Below are 14,376 nucleotides of genomic sequence, written 5' to 3' on the forward strand. Positions count from 1 at the left end.
AGAGAGAGAGAGAGAGAGAGAGAGAGAGAGAGAGAGATTCAAAGGCTACATTGACAAAAAGCCCATTTATTCTCCATTCTCATTGATCTTCATAGATCATTATCATCGACTAATCATTTAGCCCGATCAACTATCCTTGTGAGAAAAGATTTGTTCTCCTCAGCTAGTCATCTAGCTTAATCAATGATCCTTGTGAGAAAAGATCTATTAATATCTCTTCATCCAAAGCAGACTACACTATCTTTCGAGAGATTAGAGATCATCAATCAGTGAAGGACCCATCGTCTTAGTCGGACCGTCAATGGAGTACAAGATCTATGCTCTACCAGCACATAGAAAAGAACCACATGAAACATAAATTTTTTCTTTATTTTATTGTAATTCTTTTTATTATAATCTGAGTTAATAACAATACAAAAATACCCGAAACAAGATGGCGACTCCACTAGGGACTTCCTTCTCAACCTACGAGAAGATTGTGTTGCAGCCCGACACTGAGACCCTCAGGTCTGTCTTTCGCTGAGTCGCTAGTCGTTAAATTTGACCAAGCAAAGTTTTAGGAATTCATTTTATTAAACTAATCATCAATGACAACTATGTGGAGTTGTCATAAAATTCGCCGCAATGCGAGCCTAGGATCAAAATCGACCATCGCATATGTTAAGGCGAACTTCACCAAAGACAGTTTGAGCTTTGTTGGAAGCCAAACGAAACTCACCCAGAGTGATGACAACTTTAGTTTTTCCTACAACAAGGTGAGCCTCGCTGAAGACAGCCCCAACCTCATCGAAGGCAAAACGAACGTCACCAAGAGCAAGACAAGCCTCTCTGATGATAGTCGCAGTCTCGCTGAAGACAACCCCAACTTCACTGGAGGCAGAGCGAACATCACTTAGAGAGAAGACAATCCCAGCTTCACCCAAAGCGAAGCGAACCATACCTAAAGCAGCCTCAATGTCATTGGAGGTAAAATGAGCTCCGTCTCGAGCCCAAAGCGAAGGTCAAGACTCTCAAATATCCCTCAAATTTGGATGTCAATCGACAACCTCTCTGGGGGCTCTCTTTAAAGTATCTTGCAATGCTCATCATGCTTCCTTAAAGGTTAACAAGCAGCAACAGCGATCTCGCAAGAACAATGCTACTTTCAACCTTGATCTCCAAGAGTTCACGGTTAATGTGACCAATGTAACCCAAGAAGATGAGGATAGCATTGTCAAATCTAGAAAATAATGGTATCTATTGCTATACTAGATCAAGACGAGGGGTAGTTATCCCCTTTGATCACTCTGTTTTGAGGTTGCCTGTTCGACGAACTCTTTTACAAGCAGATCATCATTTTGGTAACGACGTTAACTCGGCCATAGTGTCAAACACAACTCCTAGCTCAAGTTAAGAGTGGGAGTGGGCTGCCAACATGATGGACAGGGAGGCTATCGACAATCTTATTTGTCATTTTGAGGCCCAAAAGAAGGCATCCGACGAGTGCCTTGACCGACTCAAAAATATGCTTCAACAACTGCTGTTTACTTACTAGCCCTCTGCGAGCACTTCAAAAGGGAGCAACCGGTTAACATCTCCATCAATAAGGAGTCACTGTACCAGCAAGATATATTCTCCTCTTGATCAGAGTCTAAAACATCCAATACACTAAAGACGAGGCGTAAATTAAAAACACTCAAGAGCATCCAAAACCAGCTCGATGCTCTTCCACAGAGGACTGAGCTAAGGAAGGTTGGGATCACTCAATCTTATCCCATCGAATGGGACTCTATTCCCTATCCGATGAAGTTTAAGCTGCCAGTGTTACACACATTCAATAGCAAAGGTTCTCTGAACCAACACGTCTACCACTTACATCAGCAAACGAGAAATATAGTAGGAAATGATGCTATCAAGGCACGACTTTTCATTAGCGCACTTCAGGGGTAACCTTTGATTGGTTCAAGAATTTAGCCGAAGGATCAATCAAATCCTGAGCTGACTTAAATTCACAACTCTTGTCCTAATTCCACAAGGACCAGTCTGATGTAACAATGGCCAGACTCCTTTCGGAGAAACAAAGGGGAGATGACTCAGTCAGAGCTACATCGAGCGGTTTTGCAATTTAAGCTTGCATTGCCTAGATACGCCACTGCCGATGTTACTCCAAATATACCGGCACAACTTTCTCAGCCAAGTGGAAACCCACAAGGGCGATGTTCAAAGCTAACTCATGAAAGATTTGATTGATCAGGTAGAAATTGCTAAGAAATTCGCTGAGAGATTCAATCAACATGATCCGTGGTTAAGCTGTGAAGAGGATGATAATGAGACAAAACAATCCTCTAATGATGAGAGTGAAATAGGACAAGCCTCCTGATTGAAGTTAAACTCTCTTCGAATCTCGTTGAGCGGAACCATCAATACAGCCTCCTACGGCTATGGCAACACTTTCTCAACAACGGTAACATGGCCTCCTATGGATCTGGCAACGCTTCTTCAGCAACACCAACTAGGCCTCCTATGGCTATGATGATGCCTCTTTAGCAACGCCAACACAACTTGTCACGACTATGGCAATGTATCTTCAGCAACATTAAAGCAGCCTCTTATGACTACAACAACGCTTCCCCAGCAATGCCATCCTAGTTTGTCAGCTTCGTCTTATAGGACATGAGCCCTTAATGGCAACATCATGCTCTTCGGTATGCCCAATAGTATAACCTCTGCTGAAGCAATTTTTCATCAAGTTTAACATCACATCTCTGACAATAACTTTTACACTCTACATGACATTAGAAGTTAACCATTTGTGGGTACTCATGACGAAGCCAGAATGTCTGAGTTTCAAGCTTGTGAAATCATTATGTCCCTGAGTTTTTCTCAAGCTCCACGAGGACATTGCAAACATGGTGTCTAGATCAAACGTCACCTCAGACCATCAAGTGTAGGAACTCTATTTCAACGATGCGTCGCAATGGAGTCATGAAGGAGTTGTTGTCACAAGTGTGAGGGGTAGTGCTCTTCACTCCTTATGGACACATCATTCCTCGGACTTATTCATTGACTGAGCCATGCTCCAACAATGTGGTTGAGTATGACGCCCTCATAATTGGCCTACAACTCGCCTAAGACATGGGTGCTAGATATTGTGAAGCCTATGGTGATTCTAAGCTAATCGTCAATCAAATCTAGGAAAAATATGAGATTCAGCACAACAATTCCTCCTACCATACCATGAAGCAGCAATGAAACCTGCTCATCTTTTTTTTTTTGAAGGCTTCTACATTAACTATGTAGCCCACCTCAAGAATACCTATGCCTTAGCGGCTCTAGCAGCTATTTTAGCCTTGTCTACCAAGCACATTATGGTAGCTAACCACCAGTTGCGTTGTCCCAAGTGAATCTTGGAAGCCAATGAGATTCACGCCATACCTAAGGGTTTTGAACTCAACGATTGGTGTTACTCGATCATCGACTATGCCTTGCATGGCATAATATCGAATCCCTATCCAAAGGAAATCGAGCCACTTCTTCTACAATCCCACCACATAGGCATTATATTGCTAATCATTCGATGGCATGTTGCTCAAATGCTTATCACCAAGTGACACTCTGGAGTCAATAAAGAAGCCCATGTGGAACTCATTAAGGTCGACTTTGTTGGTCAGGCTATTACTAGCAAATGATGACTGCGGGACGCAGTTGTCTGCACCAAGAGATGTCGTGCATGTCAAGTCCATGCTGATTTCCTACATTAACCTCCGAAAGAGTTACATCCGACTGTTGCCTCATGGCCATTCGAAGCATGAGGCATGGACATCACTGGGCCAATTAACCCGTCGTCCGCCAAAGGCCGTCGATTCATCTTGGCCATTATAGATTACTTCTCCAAATAGAGAAGTCAAGATATCTCAAGTGATTAAATTCTTGAGACATCACGTGATCTAACGATTCAGCATTCCTAGACGAATCATTCACGACAACAATCCTCAATTCTCCAGTCGACTGTTCTTCAAATTCTGCAACAAGTTTAAAATTCAAGATGTGGCTTCCACGCCATATAACCTAGCTACTAATAGCCTAGTTGAAGCTTTTAACAAAACCATCATCAAATTTCTAAAGAAGTTCATCTCCTCCAACAAACGAGATTGAGATAAGAAACTTGGAGAGTGCTTATGGGCTTATCGAACAACAGTCTGCACCCCTACTAGATCAATGCAATTTTTCTTGGTCTACAAATGTGAAGCCATGATTCCACTATAAATTCAGGTACCATCACTCAGAATCGCCATCACCGAGAAGATGACAACCGAAGATCATCATCAAAAGCGCCTTCAAGAACTAGAAGCGCTAGATGTACTAAGACTTCAAACTCAAGAAAGAATCAAGATCTACTAGTCACGGATTTCGAGAGCCTTCAACAGGAGAATTAAAGAACGGTCCTTCAAAGAAGGCGACTTGGTCTTAGTTGTTTGTCGACCCATGGTCATGTCGCATAAGACTAAAGGCAAATCCCAACCCAAATGAGAAGGTCTGTTTGTAGCAGAGACAGTCTACTCAAATGGAACATATCACCTAATTGACCAAAATAGCAATAGGCTCATGGTGCTAATTAACAGGAGGTTTCTCAAGAAATACTACCTGTGATTCTGGTCAATATCATCTCCCTACAAAAAAAAAAATCTTGGTCACATTTAAGTTTCCACCTCTAACCAGAGATGTTAATCTTCTTGATCTAAAATCTAATCAAAATCTCCAACGAATCATCAAGTTAACATCACACCTCTGGTTTACTCTAAATACATGATCACTATAATGTTAACATCACACCTCTAAACAGTGTCAATTTGATCAAACTGTCATATTAATGTTATAGCTCTGAACGATTTTTCATGATCTGACTGGTTAACATTACCCCTTTGTCAGACCATTTCGTCGACTGGTTAAAATTACACCTCCATCGACTTATCTTAGAAACTTTGATTGGTTAACACTACATTCAGTTCGCTCTTATCAAAAATCTATCAGTTAACATTACACTTCCATTGATTTCCTACCGTTAAGTTAACACTACACTTCTAAATGGTAGTCGTCCGTTAGACTCTTCGAATCAACCGGTTAACACTATACCTCTGTCGGTCACTCCCTTTGGCATGTTAACGTTACACCTCTGTCAAAATTCCTTAGTACTATTATGTAACACTACACCTCTGAACAATACTAACTTTGTAAACCTGATATGTTAACATTGCACCTCTATCAATTTGATCTCGTCGATCGGTATACAAGGTTAAACTACTTCCTACACTCCAATGAGTATACGAGTATAAACTGATTTTCTATGCTCTAATGCCTTAAGAGTTTAAACAGTGTAGACTCCAATAGATACATGGGTATAAACTATTTCCTATGCTCTAACTACATGAGAGACTAAACTATAGACACTATGAATCTCTCTAGCTTAGTTGAGATGATGGAATACTCCAGCTACGTACGAGTATGAACTACGGTTAAACATCCGGCTACACTCCAGCAATTACGCCAACATAACACTCTAGCATTTACGCCGACATTCGGCTACACTCCAACAGTTACGCCAACATCCAGCTACACTCTAGTAGCTATACAAAACATTTGGACACACTCGAACAAGCTTCGCTCATACCCAAAATCAATCGAAATTCGTTGATTTCCCAACATCGCCTTAACAACAGAAAAGGCAAACTTCGTTCCAAACATAGATTTAGACGAGTACAAGCATCATTGAACCTTCAATACAATTCTATAACCAAGGAAGCTACATTCAATAGTACACTTCTGGCAACTAAGTAGGCAAATAAAGATAAGTTTCAATAGACAATTCAAGCCATGTTCAACAGTACACCTCTAGCTATTTACCCAAAGTATTTCAATCCTAACTAGAAATCAAAATAAAGGATCTTAAATTGGGGGGGGGGGGGTCTTGTAGACGGTCAAAATATATTTTTACTTAGGCTAATGATCAGCTTAGATCTAAGAAGTGAACGCCCATGGGCTAAACAATTCAAATGGGCCTAAAGTCAAGCCTTACAACAAACTGTAGTGAAGGTCGCCTAATGATTAAAGCGAACCTCGACAAACAACCGATATTGACTCGATTCGACTAAATTAAAAGTGAGTTGACTCCCAAAGCACTTCTTGCCAGGCCAAGTCGCCCCTTGTCCCTTGTCTCTAGTCCGAGTCGAGAACTTTCGAGACCAACTAACAATGTAGTACTTCTCGCCTTTCTCACAAGGAGTCGTCCCTTCTCGCTAAGCCGAGTTGTCCCTTCTTGCTAGGAAGTGTCCTTTCTCGCCAGGCCGAGTCGTTCTGTCTCACCAGTCCGAGTTGAAAGTTGACATCAGTTAGCCAAACCTAGAGTCGAATTTTGTGTTAAATTCGAACTCATGGGTGAACTAATAAACTTTTTCCACGTCAACTCAAGTGGACCAAGTCATCTACTTTTGAAGAAGATGCGCTCATGTCCACAGTGACGCTCACTTATGACTTTAGCAACATCCGTCTATGTCTTTAGCGAACTTCACCAAGCCATGAAGTTCGTCAGATAGTCATTTTAGGAGCTATTGTTAGAAGTAACCGCTCACATTATCTCTTACTTTAATGGCCACTTAATCTACAATTAAGTGGCCATTAACACTCTATTTTATCCTATAAAAAGAGGGGAGATTATTTATTTCGGAGAAGGCACAGGAAGGGAGAGAGGCGAAGGAAAAGATCTTGGGCTAACATTATCTTGGTTAGACTCTTTGCCATTGGGGGCAAGTGAGAGAGAGAGAGAGAGAGAGAGAGAGAGAGAGAGAGAGAGAGAGAGAGAGAGAGAGAGATAGCCCATTGTTTACGACAACTATCAGCTATTTGCTTGCTTCCGTGTAAACTAACTGAATAGCCTTCGTACTTCTTTTTATGGACTGTATACCTATCGGAATTTTTCTTTCGTTCTGGAGGTTTCTCAACCGGAAGTTGAGAAGCAAAGAATAAAGAAGGCAGTTAGCGAGCCGTAGGCGAGCGAGGAAGATAACCCTGTTTATTGGGTGGGTCTCCTATTCCTTCTCGGGGTCCATCCCGTAAGCATTCGAATCGGTCGTCAGGAACAAGTTCTGTTGTAGAATTCATTATAACTGTTTATCGATTACGATGAATACAAAAGAGTGAGCTTCGTACTTTGTAAAACTACTATTTACAACAAAAATCAAATTATAAGCTCCTTAGAAACAAACGCAGGATCATCGTTTGGATCGCTACTTGCACGGGATCTTTGCCTGTGCCGGGGGTGCGTTAGCCTGTGGATCACCGAATCACGAATTCGGATTGAATCGTGAAGGATTTGGGGATTTTTCCTTCGTTTAGAAGCAAGAATAGTTTCAGTGAATATCTTATCGAAGTAAGATGAACACTCTTCAAGAATAGTTTCAGTGAATATCTTATCGAAGTAAGATGAACACTCTTCTCAAGATCAAGTCAAAGCTTAGATCTTAACTTATCGAAGTAAGATGAACACTCTTCTCAAGATCAAGTCAAAGCTTAGATCTTAAGAAACCTCCCAATTGTTGAAAGGAGATGAACTCTTAAAATTTGCCCAAGCCTTTTTAAAAATCTCTGCCCAATTGCTCAAGTAATAGCCTCTCTGCTCTCTTGTATCTGCTCCAAAAAATGCTCCGCCCTCTTTTGTAACCGTCGTCCCACTACTTAAATACCATATTTTTATGAGGTTAGTGGGCATATTTTCAGTTTGTAACTATCTCTCCACGTTTATGGTTGATCTCAAATAGTTATAAAGCCAAAAAAACCATCAAAAAATGTGTTGTAAGCAACTCTGTGGCCGAGACAGGGCTGTGCGTCTCGCACTTCCAAGACAGTTTGTACTATCTCGGGTATTTTGGCTCTAACTCCCTCGTTCGATATCGGAATGAGATGATCCAAGATGCGTTGGAAAGTTAACGAAGAGATCTACAACTTTTTTCTTTTGAGATTCTTCAGATTTGGTACGAGGCAGTCATAACTATCTCGCAATTCTGAGACAGTTGCGACTGTCTCGTCCTTCCGAGATAGTTTGTGTTATCTCGGGTATTTTAGCTCTAACTCCCTCGTTCGATATCGGAATGAGATGATCCAAGATGTGTTGGAAAGCTAACGAAGAGATCTATAACTTTTATCTTTTGAGCTTCTTCAGATTTGGTGTGAGACAGTCATAACTGTCTCACAGTTCTGAGATAGTTACGACTGTCTCGCACTTCCGAGACAGTTTGTGTTGTCTCGGGTATTTTGGCTCTAACTCCCTCGTCCGATATCGGAATGAGATGGTCCAAGATGCATTGGAAATCTCGCAAAGAGCTCTACAACCTTCCATAGACAATACAATCATGGAGTGGGCAAAACACACAAGGTACTTTGCCTTTTTGTGAGCGAAGCACAACTCCCGGTTGAGTTGTTCCTTTATCGTTTAGCGTATTTCACAGACTCGTACGCTTTGTCGACTTACTTCATATGCTTTTTAGCTTATCTATAGTATCGGATGATCTCCTTTGACTCAGATAATAACATTCATCGTCTTTTCTTCATCTCGAGCTATGTGCGAGAACCTATAGGCAATTTTTTTATGCCTACACCCATCTCTGCTACATTGACAAATAGCTCATCTCTCCTCCATTCTCATTGATCTTCATAGATCATTATCATCGGCTAATCATTTAGCCCGATCAATGATCCTTGTGAGAAATGATTTGTTCTCTTCAGTTAGTCATCTAGCTTAATCAACGATCCTTGTGAGAAAAGATCTATTAATATCTCTTCATCTAGAGAAGACCGCACTATCTTATGAGAGATTAGAGATCATCAATCAGCGAAAGACCTATCGTCTTAGTCGGATTGTCAATGGAGTACAAGATCGACGCACGACCGACATATAGAAAAGAACTGTCATAAATATCAGAATTATAAATAGCACCATAAAATTTAGAAAATTATAAACTTCTCCTTTAATATCCATAAATTACAAACAATCTTAGAAAATCTAATTAAGGAGAAGCCTCATAAAAATTTAAAAATTACAAGTGACAACCGAAGTTTTACAACAACCCTTAAAATTTTTACAAGTAAAACTTTTAAAAATTTTACAACTAACACCTTTAAAGTTTTAAAATTATAAATATCCCCTTAAAAATTTTACAAACATCCAATTGAATATTGTACATCTATCCCCATGAAAGTTGCTAAAGTAACAAACATCATGCTAAATATTTCAAAATACTAGTTATGACACCTTAAAATTTTATAAATAACCCCTTGAAAGTTTTCAAAATTACAAATACCCCCAAAAGTTTTTAAAGAAGCTGTAAAAATTTTGTGAATTATAAATAATCCCACAAAATTTTATAAAATAGCCCATTGAAAATATTACAACCACCCCTTTGAAAGTTTCAAAAATTATAAATAACCCTCAAAACTTTACATACAATTCCCAAAAAATTCTGAAATAACAAATGACCCCTAATTTAACATATTATATTATAATGGGATTGATAATTATAGGGTGGCAGCATATTTAGCAAAATAAGTTAGTAAGATTTGCAAGTGGTGAGGTCCACACCTTTTAAGACCATCTCCAGCAGGAGGTGAAATTTCACATCCTTCTCTCCTGCCACATCACTTTATTTAATTCAATAATCTTCATTTCTCTATCAACTCTACAGCAGGAGATTTTTCAGAAAGTTTTTTACTTTATTTGGGACCCACCATAAACCACATCACTTCAACATATACCCCACCATATTTATTCATTCTTTTTCCTATTTCATATATATTACTATTTTATTATTATTATTATTAATATAACTCATATATTTATAATTATAATTTATTAATAATTCAATAAATAATATATAATATTTAAATATATATTATTAATTTAATTTTCAATAATATTTTAAAATTAACATAAAATAACACACGATTTTGTTAAGCATACGGAAAACCAAACACACCCAAATTATTGAAAACATTAAAGAAAACACACACTAAATTGGTAAATCTAATCGGAGGTTGTCCCAAACTTCTGCCAAATGTGCTCGATGAGATCCTTCTTCAGCTGAATATGTTGGGTCTTATCTCGTAGTTCCGCTCTAGTCTGATTATCTGCCTCAGATCGGTGTTGAACATGGACTTGAAACTCCGGCAACACGTCTGTTTGAACATTGAAAGAGGCGCTAGAGCTAGCATTGTTCGACGGTTCAAAGTCGATATTTTCCCAGTTTCGCGAATACGTATCTCGTTCATCCTCTACTATCATGTTATGTAAAATAATGCACGCCCTCATTATTTTTCCTAAGACATCAAGATCCCACATTCTAGCTGGTTGGCGGACAATAGCGAAGCGTGCTTGGAGTACCCCGAATGCGCGTTCCACGTCCTTCATGTATGATTCCTGTTGTTTGGCAAAAAATTGATGTTTGTTGCCTTGGGGCATTTGAATTGACTGCACGAAGACAGGCCACTTAGGGTAGATTCCGTCGGCAAGATAGTATGCAAGATTGTACTCCCGCCCATTCACGGTGAAGTTTACCCGTGGAGCTTCACCCGAATCAATGTCGTCAAAAACCGGTGACCTATCTAGTACATTTATGTCATTCAAACTACCAGGAAGCCCTAAAAAAGCATGCCATATCCAAAAATGATATGACGCAACTGCCTCGAGGATAACTGTTGACGTCCCCTTGTGTCCACTAGTAAACTGTCCTTGCCAAGCCTTAGGATAATTTTTTCACTGCCAGTGCATGCAATCAATACTTCCAATCATCCCTGGGAATCCACGTTCCTGTCCAACTTGGAGCAACCTCTGCAAGTCTTCCACATTTGGTCGTCGTAAGTATTCATCTTGAAACAATGCTATTACCCCTTCGCAAAACTTGCGAGTACACTCGATAGCAGTGGATTCTCCTATCTTGACGTACTCATCACAAGCATCGGCTGCGACTCCATATGCGAGCATGCGTATGGCAGCCGTACACTTCTGGATAGGCGTTAACCCAAGCTTGCCCGCATTATTGCGCCGTTGTGTGAAGTAATCGTCGTAATTTGATATAGAGTCCACAATTCGTAGAAAGAGAGGCCTTTTCATTCGATACATGCGTCGGAACTGGGCGTCAATGTAAGTGCATGACTCGGCAAAGTAGTCGGTCATGAGTCTCTCATGCGCTGCATGATGATCTCTATGTATGTATTTCCTCTTACGTGGTTGTTCGCTTCTCCTTTGCAATTCTTCAAGAAGTTCTCGCTGTCTATCAAGTATTTTTTTCTTCTATTTCCCATTGTTGTTGGAACTCTTCTAGACTAAACTCATTTAGGAAAGGATCCATTGGATGCTATGATTTTTGAAATGTTGATAGGTATACTTATGATGTGCATCTGATCAGTTTATATAATGAAGGGTAGTTGTTCAAATAATTGAATTCACATGCAATTGCAGAGACATGTGTCATAGGGCATGCATGTGCAGAGAGTTGTCAATTCATATTTTGTATTATTATGCAGGTGTAGTCATTTCATCCTTTGTATTTTTTGCAGTGAAAGGTCAATTCAACATTTGTTTGTTTTTGCAGTGAAAGGTCAATTCATATTTTGTATTATTATGCAGGTGTAGTCATTTCATCCTTTGTATTTTTTGCAGTGAAAGGTCAATTCAACATTTGTTTGTTTTTGCAGTGAGTAGTAATTGTATCTTTTGTACTATTATGCAGTGAGAAGTCAATATCAATCGGCTTTATTGAAACATAAACAACAATTTTATTCAAACATAAACAACACTTTTATTAATACATTCAACAAACATAGGCACCCACACAACTCCAAAATTAAACAAACGGCACACAAAAACATCAGAAAAAAGCACACAATCATAACTTTTTGAGAAGGTCTTATTTTCCAAACAGGTTCTTCCTCAACATATTATAAGCTTCTTCATCTTCATCGTCACGATCTGGTTTGTTTTTCAAGAATAACCACATCTCCATATTCTTGGAATGAGCCAGGTTATTCATAGCTGAAGCAGTACTTGATCTTTTCTCTTCAAATTTTTCATGAGCACTGACTAGCTTAGATAACTCCTCCTCAATTGCCCCCTTTGATTTCCTTGACACAGATGTTTTACTAGAGGAACCTCTAGCTTTCTTCTTTGCCACGTCCCTACCCTCTGGACGTACAAGGGTAGGAGTTGATGATTCAACATCCTCACCACTACTCTTTCTTTTAGAGCCACTACTACCGGATGCATTTCCTCCTGTCATATATTTGGGTTGATTACGAACCACCTTCCACTCATCCACCAAATTAAACGTCGTACCTATTTTCTCAAAGTACAACTCTCTTGCCTTGGATATGTAGTTTTCATCGGACCAACCGCTACGCTTCTCCCTACATGCAGTACTGTAGCAGCCAATGAAACTGGATATCTTTCTGTTGATGTCTTTGAAATGACTATGGCACCGAGACACAATCCTCTCCTTTCCACTTTTGGCGTTCTCATTCACGTACTGTGTAATTTTACCCCAGAAAGTTTCACCCTTTTGGTTGTTCCCCAACTCACTATCATTACTAACGTGAAAATAACCAGTTAGTAAAAGTATGTTGTCTTCGGTGGTCCAAGTTTCATAACTTGATCTCTTTGCTGATTGTTGGGTTGGAGGGACAAAACTGTGAGGAGTATCCCCACCAACATTTCCCAAAGACATTTGGGTGGAAAATTCTGGGATATCTGTAGATCCGCTACTAAACCGGGGTGTCGCTGGCTCACTCGACTCCGTGTTAGGACAATTCATATGGGAGGGAACATAGCTGCTTCCCGGAACTGGAGGATAACCGTAAGGAAGATAAGGATATTGCATGCCGAAATTTGGTTGCATCATATACGGCATTTGAAAATTGGGCTGCATCCCCGTATTTTGAGTATTTTCGGGACGTTGTATATTTGGATGTTGTGGTTGAGGGAGGGTATTTTGAGGTTGGTTAGAAAAGTTGTAGTTATAGGGAAAATTAGGATAGTTTTGTGAAGGATCCATGAAGAAACTAGCTTCAAATTGTAGAAAGAAGAAGAATAGGGTGTAGAAACTCAGATTTTTTTTTGTGTCCAAATGACACAATGTTAGTCTCTATTTATAGAGTTTGAAAATTAAAAATTAATGGTATAAAAATTATAAATTAATTCATTGTATTTATCTCAAAAAATATCAATTAAAAATAAGGAGGAAAAAAAATCCCGCCCAATCAAAATTTGCCACGCGGCAGCTGGCAAGCTCTCGCGCGCGTGGCCTTGTCAGAAATACCCGGGGTGAAAATTTTCACCCATTGGCCTTCGTAATTTGATTCACCCCCCCCCCCCCATTCCCCCCCCCCCCCCCAAAAAAAAAAAAAACCCCTGCTGCAACCAAAAAACTCTTCAAAAAACCCCTGCTGCACATGGTCTAATGTGATGAAAAGGTTGGGCTTTATTACATAGCTATCTCTTGGTCGCTTATTCTGTAAAATAATCTGCCACCTCATACCCATTATAATACCTAATATAAGGTAGAAAAAATGGATTCAAATTTTCTCCACTATCAAAAAATAATAATGGAGGGACCAGTACTTAATCACAATCATTAAATATATGATGGTGATTAAGATTTAGAATGTATCACAATTATCTAGATAATTAACGGTTGGCTTTAAAAGTTACAAACTCTCCACTACTTTTTTATAGTGCAGATGATCCAAATTCAATAAAACTAGGGCAGATTTAGGGTTGGGCATGGGCTAGTTCGAACTGTGGGCCTAATCAGCCTAGCTAGCTCGATTTGGACTGAAACCCTGTTTAGCCCACACGGGGCCAGACCCGACCCGGCCACATTGGAGGTGGGTCATGGGTCGTGCTGTGTTTTAAGCCAAACCTGAGACCAAAGAGGCAAGCCCGACCCACTATAGGCTCAGCCCAAAAGAGGTTGGTCTGGCCTGAGTTAGTTATGAATATTTAATTTTTTTTAACATTAATGGTTGATATTTTTCTCTTGTATTTGTAAGTTAAATTTAAACTAAATAAAAGTTATTAACTTTCCATGCATGTAGGTCTTCCTCTAGAGCCCGAACCACATATATGTCTGCGATGTTTTTGTGTGTGATGCTCTTTGTGTAATACATGCGTGTGTGTATATAACATTTAAAATAAAAGTTTTAAATAGAAAAATAAATTAAATATAATTTTATAAATATAAATAGAAGTTTAATATATTCTAAATAGGAAAAAATTAAAAAAGAAACCCGTGGGCTACCCATGACCCAGGGACATTGGGCCCGTTCCAACCCACCCCGCCCTGCTCTTGGCAGGTCGTC

General features: G+C 39.6%; 1 protein-coding gene and 1 pseudogene across 1 annotated transcript in view; both read right to left on the reverse strand.

Moving 5' to 3' along the window:
• Positions 1 to 938, reverse strand: part of LOC109840071 — a 12,988-nt gene extending 12,050 nt beyond the window's left edge. Inside the window, exon 1 of the mRNA XM_020408572.1 lies at positions 672 to 938. Within this exon, the coding sequence (XP_020264161.1) occupies positions 672 to 938 (267 nt within the window). The remainder of the gene's footprint in view (positions 1 to 671) is intronic.
• On the reverse strand, positions 9,991 to 12,944 carry LOC109840075 (annotated as a pseudogene).

Source organism: Asparagus officinalis, chromosome 5, assembly GCF_001876935.1.
Source record: "Asparagus officinalis chromosome 5, Aspof.V1, whole genome shotgun sequence".
NCBI classification, from domain to species: domain Eukaryota; kingdom Viridiplantae; phylum Streptophyta; class Magnoliopsida; order Asparagales; family Asparagaceae; genus Asparagus; species Asparagus officinalis.